We start from the raw sequence: 21,342 nt of genomic DNA, 5'->3' as shown, positions 1-21,342 counted from the left end.
ATTAAAAATTGATTTCTCATGAAAAAACGTTTTTTAAGATGAGTTTATGACTGCGGTATTACTTGATGGTGTGACGATGCAGTCTTATGTGGACGTGGGCTAACCTGGAAGGGCCATGGCCGTTTTTAAACCCATACCCCTTATTGCAGAAAAATAATTAATATACCATACGCTTATAATATATGAAATTTTGGCGAAATATATGAAATTAAATAAAATAATATATGAAATTATGTGATTGAATAACTAACCAACAAACAAACACAGTTTCGCATTTTTATAATATGAGTAGTAATATTTTCATAATCTTATGAAGTCGTACTTTCTAACCTTCGTGACGTCTTATAAGTTTCTTATCAACCACATATTATAACTTAGCAAATATTGAATTTAAGTAATTATTGTTATAACAAATAGTTATAACTGAGAAATAATAGCGTTAATTTAGTTTATTGTATTGTTGCATAGTTCTACTGGTAGACGACGTAATTTTACGAGATGTAAGTGAATTAATTATTGTAGAGTTATTACGTTTTTGCGCACAATTATATCAAAATGGCTAAGTTACAGAGTGTTAATACGAAGGAAAGCAAAGAAAATTCAGAAGATACAAAACAAGAAGAAATAAACGAAAGTTCTCCCTTGAAATCTGGACATGAAAATGTTCAAAACAAAGAAAAAAGTGAAAAAATATCACTAATGCAAAGACTGAAAATAATTAAAGCGAATACAACAGTTGAACCTATTCTGGCATGCTACGTCATGCCGAGTGTTTTAGCCTCGCTGGCCACGCAAAATTTAAACCTAGAAAAGGCATGTCTCGTGAACCTCAACTACAGCACTGAAATTTGTGACGCTTTAAAATCTAGACAGACGGAAAATTATACAGAATACGAGGAGAGAGTTCAAACATTAATTGCTGAAATTCAGGCTTGGAAGAATATCGTTCAAACGACGATACCCGTTTTAATTATTTTGTTCGTTGGCGCCTGGAGTGATAAAACTGGGAAAAGAAAAGCTTGCATACTCATGCCTATAGTGGGTGAATTTATTACGTGTATAGGCTTCATTGTTAACACTTACTTTTTTCTCGAGCTACCCGCTGAAGTTACTGCTTTCACTGAATCTATCTTTCCGGCTATAACAGGTGGTTGGTTCACGAATTTCATTGGTGTATTTAGTTACATAGGTGACATAACGTCTCCTGAAGACAGAACCTACAGAGTTGGCATAGTCAACCTATGCATGTCGCTTGGTTATCCCATAGGCAGTGCGTTGAGTGGAGTACTGCTGACTTGGATAGGTTATTATGGAATATTTTCACTATCAGCAAGTCTGTATTTATTTAGCATTATTTACGGACATTTCTATTTAGAAGATCCCAGACCGAAACCGAGAGACAAGGTAAGACATAAATCTGAATAACCAACTAGATTTAGAACGATTCTTATATAAATGAAATCTTGATACATCAGTTTCTCTATCTTAATACACAAAATGTTGTTAAGTTATATTATAAACGTTTTAAAGTATTTTACATGGGGTTGATCAAGGGGCGGACCAAAAAATTTTTCAATGGTCGGCAACGCATCGGCGGTTCCTCTGGTGTTGCAAAAGTTTATGAGTGGCGGTAATCACTTAACATCAGGTGACCCGCTGGCTCGTTTGTTCCCTATTTTCTATTTTTAAAAAGTTTTGATTTCCTGTAAAAAAAAATGGTGCTTAAAATATTTTCAGAAAAATCAAGGCGTGTTCTGTTTCTTCAAAGAGTTCTTCGATGTCGGTCTAGTCCTGGAGACTTTCCGCGTGGCCTTCAAGAAAGACAATGGCAATCGGAGGATGCGCGTGTGTTTGTTGCTTATCGTAGTGTTCGTAGTGTTTGGACCTATTCAGGGTAAGTATTTATTGTCTAATAATAGTACCTATATTGTGTTATGTTTGTTAATCCTACTAGGTAATAAATAATAAATGCGAAAGTTTGTATGTATGAATGGAATTATGGATGTTTGTTACTCTTTCACGCAAAAAGTACTGGACGGATTTGGCTGAAAGTTGGAATGGAGATAGATTGTACCCTGGATGAACACACAGGCTACTTTTTATCCCGGAAAATTAATGAGTTCCCATTTTAAAAACCTATATATAAAAACCTATATATATGTATAACATAAATATTATGCATTTATATACTACTTATATACTGCTAAATAGGAGTATGTATTTATGTACCTACATTGCTTTATTTATTTATACATACGTGGTCTACATACATAGCCGAGTGGTCGGTCTCCTTTTCGAAGGTCGGGGTTTAGATCCTGGGCACGCACCCCTAACATTTTTGGGCTGTGTGCGTTTTATCCAATTTAATAGATATCGTTTGTTTTTGATTTAGATTACGACAATGTTTTCATGAAACCTACTTGCCTGAAAGTTCTGAAGATGTGTAAAGTGATGAAGTGTGAACGCATAGTACCTACTCTGTGACAATGTCATTGTATAAAATATGTTCTGTGGCAACTGTCATCCTTTCTCTTGTTGGCCGCGTCCGAATAAATTGCTGTCTGTCATAAGTGTTATTTTATTTAAATAATATAATATTTTGAATTTCGCCAAAATAGTTCCTTTAGGTTATGGGCCCAGGACGGCCACTGCGCGTAATAAATTAAAATCAAATAAATACAGTTTATTTCGGCGGATTAAGACAGATTTCGGACGAACGCGTAGGGCCTTTACTTTTCAGGACATCATGGCGTCAATCAATCCACTTGCCTTTATTGAGAAGCTCACTGGTCGAGACAACTACAATACATGGAAATTCGCCGTGAAATCATATCTCGAGCACGAGGATTTGTGGGAATGTATTGATCCGGGCGCTAAAGATGCTCAAAAAGATGTGAAGGCAAAGTCAAAAATCATATTGCTTATTGACCCGGTAAATTATATACACGTTCAAGAAGCACGGACAGCACGCGAGGTATGGCTAAACTTACAGCGCGCATTCGACGACTCCGGCCTGTCACGTAAGGTAGGACTTTTGAAAGATTTAATTACAACAAGCCTAGATAGTTGCTCAAATGTTGAGGAATACGTGAACAAGGTGATGTCCACTGCACACAAACTCAGAAATATAGGTTTTGCTGTAGATGATGAGTGGTTAGGCACTTTGCTTCTGGCAGGTTTGCCGGACACCTACAAACCTATGATCATGGCAATAGAGAGTTCAGGTGTGTCTATTAGTGCAGATTTTGTAAAAACTAAAATTTTACAAGATGTAAAGTCCTCTGACTCAGCTGCATTTTATACTAATTATAATAAAAGGAATGTACACAAGTTTAGTCGGTATAAGGGTCACGGAAAGGGACCCAGGTGCTACACCTGTAACGAATATGGTCACAAGAGCACAAATTGTACTTCTAGTAAGAAGAAAGAGAGTAAATCTAAAAGTAATAATAGCAATTCTGGATTTGTAGCTGCTTTTTCTGCTTTTTCAGTTAGCGTTGACAATTGCTGGGTCATCGACTCCGGTGCGAGTGTGCATATGACCAACCGAGAAGATTGGTTATATGATCGCAAGACAGCAACAGTAGCAACGATAAAAATGGCAGACAGTAAAAGCTTACAAGTGAAAGGATGTGGCAATTTAAATCTACAAATACCAGGATCCGGCAACAACACTCAAGTCATTCAGGTTAGAGATGTTTTATACGTGCCAGGACTAGCAACCAACTTGCTGTCAGTCAGTCAAATGACTCGGAATGGGTGTCAGTTAAAATTTACAAAAAATGAATGCAGCGTCTATCAAAATCAGAAATTAATTTTGACAGCTAAATGTATAAATAATATGTATGTGGTGAATGATGCAGCATATGCACTTTTTACTTCTACTTATTTATGGCATCAAAGATTAGGTCACCTAAACTTTACTGACCTTGCAAAAATTAAAGAATTTACTACTGGTACCGATTTACCACAGTCCATAAATACAAATAATGTACTTTGCACTACTTGTATTGAAGGAAAGCAGACGAGACAGTCGTTTAAGCATGAGGGCACGAGAGCTTCTGAAATCCTCGGTTTAGTTCACTCCGATATATGTGGACCCATGGAAAAGCTATCTCTGGGAGGTGCCAGATATTTTATTACATTTATTGATGACTGTTCTAGGAAAGTTTATGTTTATTTTTTAAAATCAAAGTCTGATTCCTTAGAAAAATTTAAAGAGTTCAGAAATCTTGTTGAAAATCAGTTAAATAGAAAGATTAAGATATTAAGAACAGATAATGGCAAAGAATATGTAAATAATGAGTTTGATAACTTCTTAAAAAAAGTCAGGTATCCAACATCAAACAACCAATCCTTACACGCCTGAGCAAAATGGTTTAGCCGAGCGAATGAACCGAACTTTGGTCGAGAGAGCTAAATGTATGATTTTAAATTCCAGTTTATCTAAACAATTTTGGGCTGAGGCAGTGTCAACGGCAGCATATGTCATCAACAGAGCTCCCACGAAGTCGCTACAATACAAGACTCCTGAGGAAGTATGGAGTGGAAAGAAACCAGACATAAGTAATTTGAGAATATTTGGTTGTAAAGCTATGGTGCATATTCCCAAAGAGAAAAGACAAAAATGGGATAGTAAATCTCAAAAATTAATATTTGTTGGATATTGTAGTGACACAAAAGGATATAGGTTATATGATGAGTCAAAGAAACAAGTTTTAAGAAGTAGAAATGTCATATTTTTAGAAAATGATATTAAAAAGGATTATGCACTTATTCCATTGACTGAAAAGAATACTGACAGCTTACAAGATACCTCAAAAGAGTCCTGCAGCACAACTGCTGATGCAGCAGATCTGAATACAAGCTCTCTTATAGATAGCTCTGACACAACTTATGGTGCTGATGAGACCTATGTACCAGAGGAGCCAATAAAGGAAGTTACCCCAAGGCAGATATCTTTGAGACCTAGACAAAACATCAAGAAGACTTTTTTATGTCAGGCGGTAACCAGCTCTGTTACACCGATAGAAGAGGATCCTGAGACACCAGAGGCAGCTTTGTCAAGCGTTAACTGTCTTCAGTGGCAAAAAGCTATGGAATCTGAGTATAATTCACTAATAGAGAATAACACGTGGACACTCACCGATCTTCCATCAGGTCGTCGAGCCATACCTTGCAAATGGGTTTATAAAACGAAGCTGGATGCAGAAGGCAACATAAGCAAATATAAAGCAAGATTAGTTATCAAAGGCTATGCACAACGGCGTGGTATTGACTATGAAGAAGTGTACGGGCCTGTTGTCCGTCATACCTCAGTTAGATACTTGATCGGCTTGGCTGTTAAATACAAAATGAAAATAGAGCAGATGGATGCTGTGACTGCCTTCCTTCAAGGTGAAATTGACGTGGAATTGTACATGGAGCAGCCACCATTATATAAACAAAATGAACAAGTATGTAAACTTAATAAATCAATCTATGGCTTAAAACAAGCAAGCAGAAGATGGAATATGAAATTAAATGATGTCCTACAAAATATTGGTTTGAAAAGGTCAAAGGTCGAACCTTGTATCTATTACAACATTTCTAAGAAAAATATATTAATAATTGCAGTATATGTGGATGACTTACTTTTGTTTTATACTGATGAAAATGAAGCTAAAAATTTAAAACAACAATTAAAGGAAAATTTTAAAATGCAAGACATAGGAAGAGCTAATTACTGCATTGGGTTCAGAATTACATACTTAGAAGATGCTATATGCATTGATCAAACAAGATATATTGATCAGATCTTAGAACGTTTCCATATGGGTGAATGTAAGCCTGCGAGTACACCCATGGAACCAGGAATGATACTTACAAGCTCTGGTAAAGATATCTTGACAGACGTACCCTATCAAGAAGCTATTGGATGTTTACTGTACCTATGCCAAGGAACTAGGCCCGACATAACCTATGCAGTTAACACTTTGAGTAAATTTAATAATAAACCTGAAATTAATCACTGGCAAGCAGTCAAGAGATTAATGCGTTACCTGAAGGGTACAAGAAATATGAAACTAATGTACAAGCCAAATAACGAATCAATCATTGGATACTGTGATGCTGATTGGGCTTCAAACTCTGAAGATCGTCGTTCTTGTACTGGTTACATTTTTATGTTTCAGGGCTCTGCCATATCATGGAACTCAAGAAGGCAACCAACAGTAGCCTTATCCACCACTGAGGCAGAGTATATGTCTCTGTCTGCCGCAGTTCAAGAAGCCTTATGGTTAAGGCAGCTGCACACTGAACTTTGGCCGCAAGAAAAACTTTTTCCTCTGAAATTGTACTGTGATAACCAAAGTGCAATCAAGCTAACGTGTAATGAAAGTTTTCAGGCTCGCAGCAAACACATCGACGTGCGGCATCACTTTGTAAGAGACAAGGTAGCCAATGGAGAGATTTGTGTCGAGTACGTTGAAACCAGCTCGATGACTGCAGACTCGCTGACCAAAGCCCTGCCAAAGCCAAAGCATCAACACTTCCTTGGAGCTATGGGTTTGCGTTCAAGGGAGGATGATGAAGTGTGAACGCATAGTACCTACTCTGTGACAATGTCATTGTATAAAATATGTTCTGTGGCAACTGTCATCCTTTCTCTTGTTGGCCGCGTCCGAATAAATTGCTGTCTGTCATAAGTGTTATTTTATTTAAATAATATAATATTTTGAATTTCGCCAAAATAGTTCCTTTATAAAGTCAACCAATCCGCGTTTGGCCAGCGTGGTACACTGTGACCTAAACCTTTCTCATTCTGATGGGAGACCCGTATTCAGTAGTCGGCGGCGAGATAGTGAATTAGTTGATGAAATTTAAAAGAACCCTTATTTTTTTCAGGCGAATTCACAATATTGTATCTGTTTACACGATACAGATTCAACTGGGATGAAGTCAAATTCAGCATGTGGTCTACGTACAGTATAGTCACTAATTTGCTTGGTAAGCACCCTATACATATCTCTACATAGTATAAAACAAAGTCGCTTCCCGCCATCTCTCCCTATGTACGCTTAACGAAATAAAATTATAAAAATTTCCATACAATTTTTTTTTTTTTATGTCAAAGTTTTCATGACCCTAACGTGCCCTCACCGAAATCGTTGGCCATCTTTAAATAGGCGGAGCCAAGTTAGCCCTTTACTGCAATCTCACCTGCTGGTAAGTGATGATGAGCCGTCTAATAAGATGCAAGCGGGCTAACCCGGAAGGGGTATGGCAGTTTTTCATTAAACCCATGCCCCTTTTGGTTTCTACCCGGCACGTTCCGGAACGCTAAATCGCTTGGCGGCACGGCTTTCCCGGTAGGGTGGTAACTAGCCACGGCCGAAGCCTCCCTCCAAACAATCTTACTCACTCATTTCAAGGATACACGGAATAATTTATTTATTTGTTCCAGGAACGGCTTTCTCAATAAGTCTGTTCAGCAATTACATGAAGCTGGATGACACTCTCCTAGGGATCATCTCGATCACGAGCAAAATCGTTGCGTCCTTCGCCTATTCCTTTGCCAGAAACGATTTGGAAATATATTTGGGTAATTCTAATGCTTAAACTACCTATCGTGAGAGATTTCCATTAAAAATATATGACAATAATCCGGCTTTACTCACGTGTTTAGTCGACGCAAGCCCCGATTACTTTAGAACCCATCCAGAACCCTTTTAGGGTTCCGTACCTCAAAAGGAAAAGCGGAACCCTTATAGGATCACTTTGTTGTCTGTCTGTCTGTCTGTCCGTCGTGTATGTCAAGAAACCTATAGGGTACTTCCCGTTGACCTAGAATCATGAAATTTGGCAGGTAGGTAGGTCTTATGGCACAAGTAAATGAATAAATCTAAGAACCGTGAATTTGCTGTTACATCACAGAAAAAAAAATTAAATGTGTTTTAATTTTCAAAGTAAGATAACTATACCAAGTGGGGTATCATATGAAAGGGCTTTACTTGTACATTCAAAACTGATTTTTTTTTATTTTTAAGCATAATAGTTTTTGATTTATCGTGCAAAACGTCGGAAAAAATACTCGAATACGGAACCCTCAGTGCGCGAGTCTGACTCGCACTTGGCCGGTTTTTTTCATAGGGAATCGGCTAGCAAACGCTCACAGTTGAGACGCGTTCACCTTCCCTCAATCTCATAGCCCGATGGGACGCAAATCTGACATAACCGGAGAAAGATCACGCCGGACCGACGGCGGTACGTGCTCTCCGAGGTACGCGGTACAACACCACCAACTTCCTAACTCCGGACTAGTATACCTACTGAGAATTTCTTAACAGAGAAACCAAATATCTATTTTTCCACCCGCAGTCGAACATACCAACCACTTAGAGTTAGATTAACGAGACAGTTATAGCATTTAAATTACATTAACACATAATATTATGAAGTTATGGTGACTCAACTATGCTAAGTGGTAAAATACTAGCAACATTTCTCACACCTTACTCCAGTCTAACTTGCCTTAACTTTGCGACCAACACTGCTTAAACTTAACGGATGCACACTTCAACAATGGTTATTGCGAAGCTACAAAGTTCTGGAACCGTTATTCAGGCAAGTTAAGACAGCTTATTGCTGCCGCTTTCAGTTTAGTATGTTGTATCTCTCTGAGGGAAATCAGTGACGAGGAAATCATTCAATCAACAGAGGAAACATTAGCAACTTAAATGGCAGTGGGCAGGTCATTTCTGTCGCAGAACCGATAGCCGCTGAGGTAGACGTGTTGTGGAGTGAAAAACATGTACTAGCAAACAGTATGGGACAGCCCTCAGCCCGCCGGACTAACAAACTTAAGAAGGTAGTTCTCGCTACCTTCGTGCATGTTGCCTGTCGCAACTATAGTACGTCACAGGTCGAGATGGCAAACGGGGGATATGCGGGCCTGCGGGGCGTTCCAACCCCGATCGCCACGTCGACCTGTCGCGAACTATAGTCACACGTCCTTCCACAGTGAGCATTTCTTATTACGAGACAAGAATAAAACGGAATAAGGTCATTAAACGATAGCTATGAATTTTATCAATCATTGATAAGAACATTATTTAACCACTCTTGAATTACAGTCTCTCGAGTACCTACCTACTTGATGCATTACGTCATTCCCTCTCCAAAATTTTATTTCTTCAGTTCGGCTCGTAATGATGCAACCGCTAATTCGCATTAATCAATCTCCATTTTATTTTCAGCGCCTTTGTTAGAAATTCTAAATGGTACATCTTTCATCGCTATGCGGTCCATTGCAACGAAACTTGTCAGCGGAGAGGAATTTGGTGAGTATACCTAACTATAGCGAATTATATGCTACGGGAGTTCCAAATTCATCCGGTCCGAGAAGAAGCCTATAACGTTCTGCAACATGGCCGCTAACTATGAGCCGGTTGAAAAAGCTCAGTAGCTGAAAGAGAGAGCCAGTTCTGAGTGTCTTAATCGATGTAGCTCAATGAATCAAACTGAAGTCGATTAATCACTTGCATTGGGTTACAGTTTAGACAATCTCGAGGTGATGGAATGGCAGCCTCGTACTGGAAAAAGAAATTTTTGATTTAGACGGACTATACAAATGATATGTATTACTGGAAACCGTTGGATAAGCTCTTGCAAGTTAGCAAAAGACCTTTTCCAGGCGACACGGACGACTAATTATTATCGAAAGACGAATAGATTGATTATGATGATGTACTCACGTATTGGAATCACTCTTTGTTTTTTTCAGGTAAAGTCAACTCTCTCTTCGGCCTAGCGGAGGCAATGACGCCTTTGATATACGGGCCACTGTACTCCAGAGTATATATCGCAACAATCAATGTTTTGCCTGGTGCTGTTTTCCTATTGGGTGCTTTGCTCACTCTACCAGCTATTGTTATATTTGGGTAAGAGACTTTATGCTCATACTTCTGTAGGCAGGCTTATCAGTGAAGCATTGCTCAATGCAAGCGAGGGCTCCCAAAACAAAATGGCATAGCTCAAGTGCCCTGTTTGCACACATATACACATCTATGTTTCTTATTATGAAAAGAAAAAGTTTTATAATATGTTGATATTTCTTCGGTTTATTATAAACCTTAACAATTGAACATAAAGTTTAATAACGATTGCAAAATATCTAAATTTAAGACCTCTTGTCAAAGACAATAAATCTAAAAATAATCGAATTTTTGAAATTAAAACAAAATTTATTTATTCTAAAATAAAACTTAAGACCTAAGCAATAAGTCTAAAAAGAGTAATTTGAAATAAGCATATTGGCCGATTGGCCGTTATTTTTTGGGCTCCATTTGAGGTACATATATATGATTTGAGGCACTTATTTCATTTCTTTAGCATTTTATTAGTATGACCGATCTTGACAAAAAGCACAGAAATAACTTGCATCCTGGAAAAGAACACAGGATTTTTATACCGGGAAATCAAAGTGTCCCCACTGAATTTTTTTTAAACCTAAACCAGGTGCCCGAAGTTTTAGGCATCAGCATGTAAGAAATCTTTTGATGTTTTTACAGGTGGCTTTACTTTGAACATAAAAAAGATAGACTGAAGAATAATCGAGACCTGAAAATTGGTGATAAGGAAAAATGCTGAAGAGAATCAAGACTTCAAATGAAATTCTATTTTTCAGTATTGTTAGAATATAATTAGGTATATTACCTTATATTGTTATTAATAATAATTAATACATAGTGTTAAAAAATAATGTTTATAATTTATAATAAGTATGTTCTTTTTGTTTCCTGTCTAGTAGATTATGAAAAATATCTGAGCTTGGATGAAGTATTCGAGTTATAAATTAAATGTGAGCACGGGCCACCTTAAAGAATGAGATTGATGTAGGCCATAGTTCACCTTGCTGGTGGAGCGATAATTGGCAGACTTCACACACTTTTGAGAACATTATGGAAAATTGTCAGGCATGCAGGTTTCCTCAAGATGTTTTCCTTCACCGTTAAAGCAAGTGATATTTAATTACTCAAAAATCCCATAACTCCAAAATATTAGGAGTGTGTGATCGGAATTGAAACTCAAACTCCCCCGAACAGGAGGTCTTAACCATTAGCCTATCACCGTTTCTTTGCTGAAATCTACTTGCCCAAGCAAAATTCTTCATAATAAAACAGTACTAGAGGCTAACCTTTCATTATAAAGCGGTTATTAATATTTAGAGCGCCATCATTATCGGTCCTTTTTAATTACTTTTAATGAACAAGCGAAAATTACCTTTTGTTTAATTCGAAAGGGCTTTTATGTGCGGCGACGCGCGTCTTAATGAGGTTTTCAAAATTTAGAGGCAGTTTTGAAAATAATTAACGATCTCGGGTGAGTGATGCGAGCTTTGGCGTTTATCCGCTAAATCATCATGTTACGTGAAGAATTTTTTACACTAGCATGTTTAAACGTTTTTGTAGAATTTTAAGGTTCCGTACCCGTCCGTCTGTCTGTCAGCGGGCCGTATCTCGTGAACCGCAATAGATAGAGAAATGAAACTTTCACACAATGTGTTTCTATTGGCGCTTTACCAACAAATAGTAAAAATTTAATATAGTTGCCTAGGGCTGACAAGTACATATAAAATGTATAAAAGCCCTTAAATAAGTAAAGAAAAAAAAAGAAAAAAAAATAGTTGCCATGAAAATTAAATAAAATCAAAAGTCTTGTACGATGGTCCGACTCGCACATGGCTTCTTCTGTACAGCAGCGCCAAATATTTTCACAAAAGACTCCGTTTTTGCTCATTTTGTTCTACATATTCTTCAAGATGTAGAATTTGGAAAGATCTAGTTCGCAATAGATTTCAAAAAATTCATAGAATTTTTACGTAATTGCCATTTGACAAAGTAGGTATAAGTTAACTTTACAACACCCCCAATTCTACAATATATTATTTATAAATGTGAAATTATTTGTAAATGTGTCTGTTTGGCTATTTCTGCCATGTAACTTTTCACGGCAAATCCATTTAACGATTTCGACATTTGATAGCTTGCATCCCGGAGATAACATGGCTTTATCCCGGAAAATCAAAGAGTTCCCATTCGAATTCGTAGGTCGTGGGCGTAATCTAGTTTTAAAATGAAGCCAACCCACCGTGCCTGTTCTATATTTATATAAAAACTTAGTTGAATAAAATATACAAAAACTATTGAACGTTGTTGAACGGGTTTTAGTTAAGTTTTCATAAGAAAAATATAAGAAAAGCCCGGGTAAGAAAACTGTGTAAAAATAAAAATATAGCTACTCTTAAAGCTAGTTGAAGACGTTTCAATAAATGAAAATTTCGTTTTGGAAACAAAAAGCCAAGTATTTCTACTTTCTTTAATTACTTAGTAAAAAATTTAGATACGAGTAGGCACTAAACTACCATTACAAGCTTTTATTAAATTAGCAAACGCCCGGTCTGGTTTTTTCCTTATCCCTTGAAAGAAAATTTTAAATAAGATTAGGCCCATAATTGTAATTTAAGCCCAGCGTTAAATATCATTAGGTCTAAGCTGTTATTAACACGCCTACCTTGCGGGTTGTATGCTTGTGTTAATAAAATTATGGGTGAAAATAGGTAAGTGTACTTCAGTTTTCCTTGTTTATTCTTACCCCCGACCCAAAAAGAGGGGTGGTATGAATTATATAGGTTTTTTAAAAATCTCGTGGGAACTCTTTGATTTTCCGGGAAAAAAAGTTTCCTATGTCAATTTCCGGGATGCGAGCTAAACCTAAACCAAATTTCATATAAATCGGTTAAACGGGTGGACTTTTAAGAATACCGTGGAAACTCTATTATTTTCCAGAATAAATAGTAGCCCATGTTCCCGGGAACTAGCTAACTGTGTACCTTTCATCAATATCAGTTGGGCCGTGAAAAACTAGTAGACAGACAGACACACAGGCAGACAGCCAGACACGCTTTCGCATTTACATTATTAGTAAGTATGGATATGGATATAATATTAGTATGAAAGTATAGATTATGTAATATTTTGATATTTTGTGTAAATATATTAATGAGGCTCTTTGAAAAGAATGCACAGGCTTGGAAGGGTGCCGCCCGATTCAATTTAAAAGTATGTAACATATAATGAGGTACGAAACCTTCAAGCGTTCACACGTCCATGAATAACCCTTCAAATTAGCTGTCTTTATGTTGTCGCGTACCCATATGAATACTAATATTTCTTGTCATAATGTATGAGATATATCACTGTTGGACTAAGAGTCAGCGCGTGTCAGACCTTCGTTATTTTATAAAAGCTTAAAGTTTCTCTGTGTATTGTCCCCAACACGGGAGGAACGGTCAGCGACTATGACGCTTGGATCATGGTGGCATTGGGAGACAAAGGGTAATAAAGATGTAAAGTAAACTTCTAGGCAAGCGCGCTCTATCTTAAGCTGCATCATCACTTGCTAGCAGATCTGATCGCAGTGAAGCGCTAGTCTGTAAATTTAAAAAAAAACTTACGTCAAACTATGTATGAAGCCTATTTTTTTTACTTATATCTTATCTAGGTTTTACATAAAGCAATAAGACTTCACCCCTTTGATTTTGACACAGAAGAGTTTTGTCTGGGTCTTCAATCCCTTCTCTTCTGAGAGGAATACGTGCTTAGTAGTAGACCAACGATGAGTTGATGATGATGATAATGTCAATAATTTGCATCTTCATCTAGATTTAAAATAAAAGGAAAATATTACGGAATGGAGGACGGAATGTTTATGCAAATATCCAACTCATGTGAAGTTCCTGAACTGTACGAACTCCAGTTCCACAAAACAACCGGACGAATTTATAATTGAGCAAACCGTTATTTAGATTTAGGCAAATGAGCGCGAGCAAAACACTGCTATTCACTTACACTCGTATTCGTTTGTCTTTGAGTTTTTGGAAACTGGTGGTTCCGTACCCGAACGGGACCCTATATAGATCGTAAAACTGTGCTATTACTAAGCCTCCGTCTGTCTGTCCATCCATCGGTCTGTCTGTCGGAGGGCTGTATCTCGTGAGCCGTAATTGATAGAGTTGAAAGCAAAGAATGTGTATTTCTATTGTGGACTTTGCTGTGTTGGCGTTTGCGTTTGCTGGCGCGCGTGCGGTGCTTTTTGGAGTATTTTTTTTTTTTTTTTTGTTAAAAGTGGCTGTTTTTTGTGTTTCACTGGTGTTTTTGGTGGTGGAACTAACTGGGAAGCGCTCTAGGGGGGCGCCGGCACAGACCAAGTCCACAATAGAAATAATTATTAATGGCTAATCTTTGTAAAGCCAGATGAGAGAAGAAAAAGAAGAATTTCTATTGCCGCTATATAAAAAAAAATATATAAATACTTAGAAAAAATTTAAAAATGGCAGCCATGAAAATAAAATAGGTAAGTGTTATTTCTTATACGATGGTACGGAACTCTTCGCGTCCGAGTCCGACTCACACTTCCACTCTGACATCTACTCTACTTACCTCTAGGGTTTTCTCAGCCTCTACGGCCCTGGGGTTTGCTGTCCAACAACTTTTTTGGGATTCTTGTGTCGCCCATGCGTTGCCCTCACTCATTGAAATCAAAGTTTTTTTATTTCATGTATCTATATAGAACAACTGGTGTCTCCAATAACTACGTCTGTGACTGTACCACCGGAGAAGAGCCGGTTAGAAACTCGGCAGTTGCTCTTTTCGTATCATAAAAACTTACAATATGTAACAATACAACTACACCATCTTGAACCAATTGAAAGCTCAGGCGGTTGTTTTCAACTTTGTTAAGAATTTCATCAGTCTGTTTTACACAATGTTTGTTGTTGTTTAATATGTTTTTTTTAAAGAATTTAGCCAAGTTTATCATGATGAGTAATATTCCCCTTTCCAAATAAGCGTAAAGCTTGGCTAGAGTAGGCACAATAATGCAACGGGTGGGGTTTGAATCCGCGACCTTACGGATTTCTCTCCTCTCCATTAATCATTGAGCTATTGAGGCTCATTCATCTCAATCTTTATGAAAGGCAAAGCAAAGATATCCGATCGATCTATACCAAGAATGAGTATCAAGAATCTTGAATTATATCAAGACCTATTTCTAACCCTTCTTCACAAAGCAATCATTTTCTATACTCCGTGTGAGTATTAATTAACACGCATTCCACATTATTGCTGATTTACTTCGTCTTTGAAATTAATGCCGTCTGAAAGGATCGACTTGATTACGAAATTCTGGAGAAATGCCGTTTGAGTTCAATTAGTATCTTATTCTCCTTTTTGTATTGCCTTCTCCTTTCCTATAATTTATATCTAGTATATCTTCTATATATCTAGTAATGGTTGGCAGCCATTAAGCGGAATTTACATGACGAAATTAGTGGCAAGAAATTAGATCAATTGCTCGTATAAACATCTAATTTCGTAATGCATGCATTGTGGATACTGTTGCGCCTAATAAAGATCGAGTATTCTTCGTTTATTCTTAAAAAAACATTAAATTAAAAATAAAAATAAAAAGTTTTAGAGGTACATGTAATATAATAGGTATATTCTTACATGTAATATAATATATTCTTCCCGTGCAGCAGTGTATACAGTACCCTAGTAGATAAGAGGTCAGCTTTCTATTCGGTAGGTCGGGGTTCGATCCCGGGAATCTACGATACCTTATTATGAAGTTAACCGTGTGCCCCAAGATCGGTTCAGCGGATGAGTCGTGAAAGTTAACTGACAGACCGACAACTTTGTCACCAGTAGGTATTTAATATAAACGTGGATCTACGATTTAATTATGTGTTTTTTATTTGTTTATCTTTATTTATCTGTTATCTATGTCACATGTGTTCGCGCATCTTTCAACCGATTGAGTTGGTACAGTTGTTGTTGGCATTTGTGTGAATCTTTCTTGCAAAGCACAACTGTGCGGGTCGTATTGTGACGCATGCTGGGCATTAGCTAGTGTTCAAAGGCGAAAAATTATTAAATTTCTCTTTTCACTAAAAATAATTTCTAGAAAAAGAAACCCTCTTGTAAACATCGCAGAGGGTGAGAGGCTATGGCCGGAGGTACTTATCGAGCTGCGGAAATACGCTCTGTCGCCTGTCCACTTAATTTGTACGTTTTATAAAATAACTTTTAATTAGATTTGCAATTTTTAAAACGGAATTTATTTTGTGTTTGCCTGGAAAGAAGGTTACAAACTTTATTTTCGTAGTGTTAATAGTTCACTCTGCTATTGGCCTACATTGATGAAAACCATACTATGATTGTGATAAATGTGAAAGTGCGTCTGTTTGTCTATCGGCAAACTTGTTACGACTGATTTTGAAGAAAGATACAGACAATAATAATTACTTAGGTCCCTGATCATAATAATTATAATATGTGGATGGACATTCATCCATTTTTTAATTTTTTAATTAGGTACAAGTTAGCCCTTGACTGTTAACCTGGGAGGGGTACAGCCAGATATTTTTAATTTGTGACCGTCTCTCAACTAGAGGTTTTTAAATATTTAAGTAGAAAATCAAACCACATTATTTTTATTAAGATTTATTTTCATACAACATTAAAATATCGCCATTATAAGTAAAATATATAAGGAATATCAAAATCTTACAAATTAAATAAAATATAAATATTATTAGGTATAAAAATCACAATCAAATTCTTAACATCAACGTTCTACAATAAAAGGAATCACAATTTTTTCTTTGCGAAAGTAGGAGACCACTTCGCAAAAATCTTCTCTTAAGTGGGCTTAATCTATTAAATCATACAAGGTGTAATCAAAACGCTAGCAAAAACGAAGACAGGTGATAGTACTCTTGATTACTGATTAGATACCATAAAAACAACTAGAAAAAAACCTGCATTTTTAAAAAATTCACAGTACATCGCATATAAAACATCTGACTAGCGCTAGAGGTCAACGAAAGTTCCGTAAATAGGACACTCGAAGTCATTGCCGCGTCGTAGGTAGGGCATTGACCCGAGTTTTACAGTTTGAAAAACCACTAAAACTACAAGATAAGGCAAATAGTTATTGGCACCGAATCGTGTTAAGGTAGTATAATAATAATGCTATGTTTTTATGAGCGTTCTGCTTACAGCCTGTAAGTATAACGAATTCTACATTATCCAGGACGATACAAGCCTGTAGTATAGGTACTTTAGTTTTCCTTACTACTATTAGTACACTTTACTCAAAAGGCGAACAAGTAGCTTCTGCCTGAAATGCATAAAGCGCACTATACGGCCCATGCAAATTATGTTACCGCAAATTGACAATGAAATCATGGTACGAGTGAAAACCCTAACTCCAAAAGCTCTAAAGCGCCGGGCAATTCACGTGGCATACGTGTTTCTCTGAGGTCTCTGCGATTTGTTTATCTTTTAGCCAAACTAAGAAAAACTGACTATAGATACCTACAAGCTGCCGTCGACGCGCTAGATGTACAGTCAAAGGCCGTAACTCGTTTAGCACCTGAACATATTCGCGTGGCACGGTTATGCACATGCGTTAGGTGTGTGTGGTATGTTTATAGAAAAAGACCATAAGTGCGACAGGTTTTTGATGCAATAGTTTCGTGGAATTATTCGAATTCTGCGCCCAACCATAGACTAAAAAACAGACTACAATTTCCGCCATCACATCTTATCAGTTGTGTAACATGTAAAACAGAGGCGAAACGTAGCCAAACCGCTGAAGTTCCGCCAGGTCTTATAAGCCCTAGTATTTTGCTATTTCGCTATATTTCGCTTATTTCGCTCACACTACCGTACTATGAGAGTACTTTGTCATAAAACTGACAAGTCATGGCGGAACGTCAGCGATTTCACTGCTACAGTTTGTGTACGACAAGCTTTATCGAATTATGTCTCCATCAAAACCGCGTATATTTGAATGCATGAATACTATACGAGAGTAGAGTGAAGAAATTATTCATCGCGCATACATCGATGCATTACAGTGCTCACTCTCAACTGACAGATTTTATTCATTTAGCACAAATAAATAATTGATCAGTAGGCACAGCTCGATGCATGATATTGCACATTTATGAAATGCGAACCGGATTGGCCTGGTCGATTAAAAATTGAAACTTTTGGCATTTTGACACAATCATAGATCAAGCTCAAAACATATTTTTCATTGTAAATACCTTACGCTATTCGAATTTCCAGTCGTTCATATTTATTTAAAAACATAAAAGTATAACTGAATCTCACTTCATATCTTAATAATAATTTTATAGATGTGAATGTTTGGATGGCTGGATGTTTATTACTCCTTCACGCCACAATGATTAACCGATTTGGTTTATAAAATACCTATTTCTACACGGACGAAGTCACGAGCATCTAGTCTAACAAAAGTCTAGTATAACAAAAGAAAAAAGTCTCTGTACTGACTGATTCATAAACACCCAGTCCAAACGTTCGGTTCTAAAAAGCTCCAATTCAGCCCAGAGGTTCTCTTTGTTATAAAGACAAGGAATAGGTCTGAATTTTTGGGATACCCACGGGAGTAAAACCAGGGGTAGCTAATTATTATATCGGCAAGACTGCCTTTTCAGAGATACTATGTATCAAGGTGTGAGAAACCCATGAACAGGATTTCTCCTTGGCGCAATGATGAACGCTGTGGTCTTTATAACTGGGAAATCTCAAGTAGATTCCTAACAGGAACAATTTGGGAATTTATAACGTTTCTGGTCTGGTCTAGTGGGAGGCTACGGCAGTGACTAGTTACCACCCTACCGGCAAAGCCGTGCCGCCAAGCAGTTTAGCGTTCAGGTACGATGCTGTGTAGAAACCGATAAGGGGTATGGTTTTAACAAAACTGCCCCTTCCAAATTAGCCTGCTTCCATCTTAGACTGTATCGCTCATCATCATCACTTACCAACAGATTTGCAGTCAAGGGTTAACTTGTAATGCGAAAAGAAAAAAAAAAAAGTTTGGTCCCGCCTTTTTTAGGCTGCCGTACCCGAGGGGTACCAGCGGAACCCCATTACTAAGACTAACTGTCCGCCCATCCGTAAGCAGTAGGTACGGAACCCTTCGTGTGTGAGTCCGGCTCGCACTTGACCGATTTTTTAATTCTATTACAAGTTTCTCGTCCTTGACTGCAGTCTCACTTGTGGTAAACCCCACATAATAGTTTAACAAATTAAGTTAATATTAATTAATTTAAAAAAATTAATTAATTAAGTTAATGTAGCAGCGTCAGAATCTGTTGCGGCGGTTTGATTGGACGACATATTGAGCATTTTCTTCCGCCCGTCTTTCTTGTGCTGCCTGAAGAACCATCTGTGAAAAGACAATTCTTTAACTTAAGTCAGTTATGAAGGAATTATTTTTAATTTCTCTTCTAATCTCCATGGATTTCGGGCACGCACCCCTAATTTTTTTGGATATGTGGATAATTTATTTATCACTCGTCATAACGGTGAACACCATGAGGCAAATTGCATACCTGAGAGTTTTCCATTATGTACTCAAAGAAGTGGGAAGTCTGTCCATCCACACTTGGCCAACATTAGCAGACTTCACACACCTTTAAGACATTATGGGGACTCACTCTCAGGCATGCATGTTTTCTCACGATATTTTCTTTCACCGTGATATTTAAATGTATATAACTCTGAAAAGTTAGCGGTCTCCGATCTCCCATACAGGAGGCGGATGTCTTAACCACTAGTCCCCAGTATAAGAAGAGACATAGTACTCCAACGTCTTTGATCTCTTGGCAAATGACCACAAAGACTCTGCCATGGCACTGCTAGAGCCGTCTCAGGCCGCTCTTTTAACGCACGATTGCTCTGTCTAGATGGCTTCGTCGAACTTCTGGTAGGTTGTACACTATCCTTACTCTATCACGACTATCACTGCCCTAGAGTAAGTTCCCTTAGGGTGGTTGCAAGTCACGCTTACCGTCAGCGCGGGCGACAAGCGCGGCTCGTAATCGCGCTGATGACCCGCGTAAAACTACGAAACGTTTTTTATTGCGCGGATTGCCGGCTTGGACATTTGTGATGGACGAATCGTGCGCGGTTTACTATCAGCGCGGGCCGTCAGCGCGGTGATAGTAATGAAACGATTTAAAAACTATCAGCCTCGTGTCCCGCACGCTTATCGTCGGCGCTGGCGGTAAGCGTGACACCACACTTAAACTCACATGAATATTCCAAGGCCGGGTACAGTCACCGCGGCGCTAACCAGGAACACTGCTCCCGGCAGAATGTGCAGAGTCAGTATGTAGATGCGCGCGTAGAGGGGCGCGAACATCAGAGGCATCATTGTCTCCGCTAGGCCGATGAGGGAAAACACTTTGCCTGAAATAAATATAACCTGATTTAACCGGACACATATTGACAAAATTCCTCAGTGCTTGAGGAAAGACTTCGAACAGTGCGTGTTTTTATTTATTTATCTATTTATTGACAACCAAAACAGATTACAATAATGATTTTAACCTAATTCTTAAATTACACTGGCGTGTTGCCAGTGATATTTTGTACTAGCTGATGCCCGCGACTTCGTCCGCGTGGATTAAGGTTTTTCGAAATTTCGAACACTTTGATTTTCCGGGATGAAAAGTAGCCCATGTGCTAAGCCAGGATCTATCTCCATTCTAAATTTCAGCCAAATCCGTCCAATAGTTTTTGCGTGAAGGAGTAACAAACATACACACACACACATACACACATACACACCAACTTTCGCCTTTATAATATTAAGTGTGATCCGATCCATGGTCGCTAACTATGGGCCTCATAAGAAAGCTCAGAGTCACTCAGTGGGTGATGAAGAGCTATGGTTGGAGTATCTCTACGTGATCAAATCAGAAATAAGGAAATTTGTAAGAGATCCAGAGAAACTGACAGCTCTACCGGTTGCGAAGCTGAAGAAGAGATAATGGGCAGGGCGCGTAGTTCGAAGAACTAATAGACGCTGAGATGTCAGGGTGCGTTAAATTGCGACCACGCATCTGGAAGCGCAACGTTGGGAGATTCCCCACTAGGTGGACAGATGACATCAAACAAGTTGCAGGAAGCCGCTGGATTCAGGCGGCGCAAGTCCCTGCCGAGTGGAATTCCTACAAGAAACCGCCCTGCAGTGGACGTCTATCGGTTGATGATGATAATGATGATACTTATTTAAACGAAAATGTAAGCAATTACCTATAATCTGATTTTAATTCGTTGGAATTCTGACAGATGTCCTTTTAGACTTTAGTTAGATTTATTTGTATGAAAAACAGGGTTACCATCGGTTTTATCCTATTACCCTAAATCCCTGCCAACATAAAAAGCCATAAGCCGTATATCTGTTAAAATGGAAATC

At 37.9% G+C, this 21,342-nt stretch overlaps 2 protein-coding genes across 2 annotated transcripts in view; one reads left to right on the top strand and one right to left on the bottom strand.

The window, feature by feature from the left end:
* Window positions 1-322: 322 nt before the first annotated feature.
* On the top strand, window positions 323-10,644 carry LOC123867089 (proton-coupled folate transporter-like). Its single transcript, XM_045908960.1, has 7 exons — window positions 323-1,404; window positions 1,738-1,894; window positions 6,886-6,987; window positions 7,445-7,582; window positions 9,237-9,320; window positions 9,764-9,920; window positions 10,551-10,644. Exons 1-7 carry the CDS (start codon window positions 556-558, stop codon window positions 10,627-10,629), a joined length of 1,566 nt encoding a protein of 521 aa, XP_045764916.1. The 5' UTR covers window positions 323-555; the 3' UTR covers window positions 10,630-10,644.
* A 7,502-nt stretch (window positions 10,645-18,146) lies between these two features.
* The window catches only part of LOC123867106, a 42,736-nt gene continuing 39,540 nt past the window's right edge, over window positions 18,147-21,342 (bottom strand). Inside the window, exons 12-13 of the mRNA XM_045908990.1 lie at window positions 20,174-20,330; window positions 18,147-19,305 (exon numbers count right to left, since the gene is read on the bottom strand). Of these exons, the coding sequence (XP_045764946.1) occupies window positions 19,203-19,305; window positions 20,174-20,330 (260 nt within the window). The 3' untranslated portion in view covers window positions 18,147-19,202. The remainder of the gene's footprint in view (window positions 19,306-20,173; window positions 20,331-21,342) is intronic.

This window comes from Maniola jurtina, chromosome 7 (genome assembly GCF_905333055.1).
Source record: "Maniola jurtina chromosome 7, ilManJurt1.1, whole genome shotgun sequence".
Classification (NCBI taxonomy): domain Eukaryota; kingdom Metazoa; phylum Arthropoda; class Insecta; order Lepidoptera; family Nymphalidae; genus Maniola; species Maniola jurtina.
This window is presented reverse-complemented; position numbering and strand designations above follow the sequence as displayed.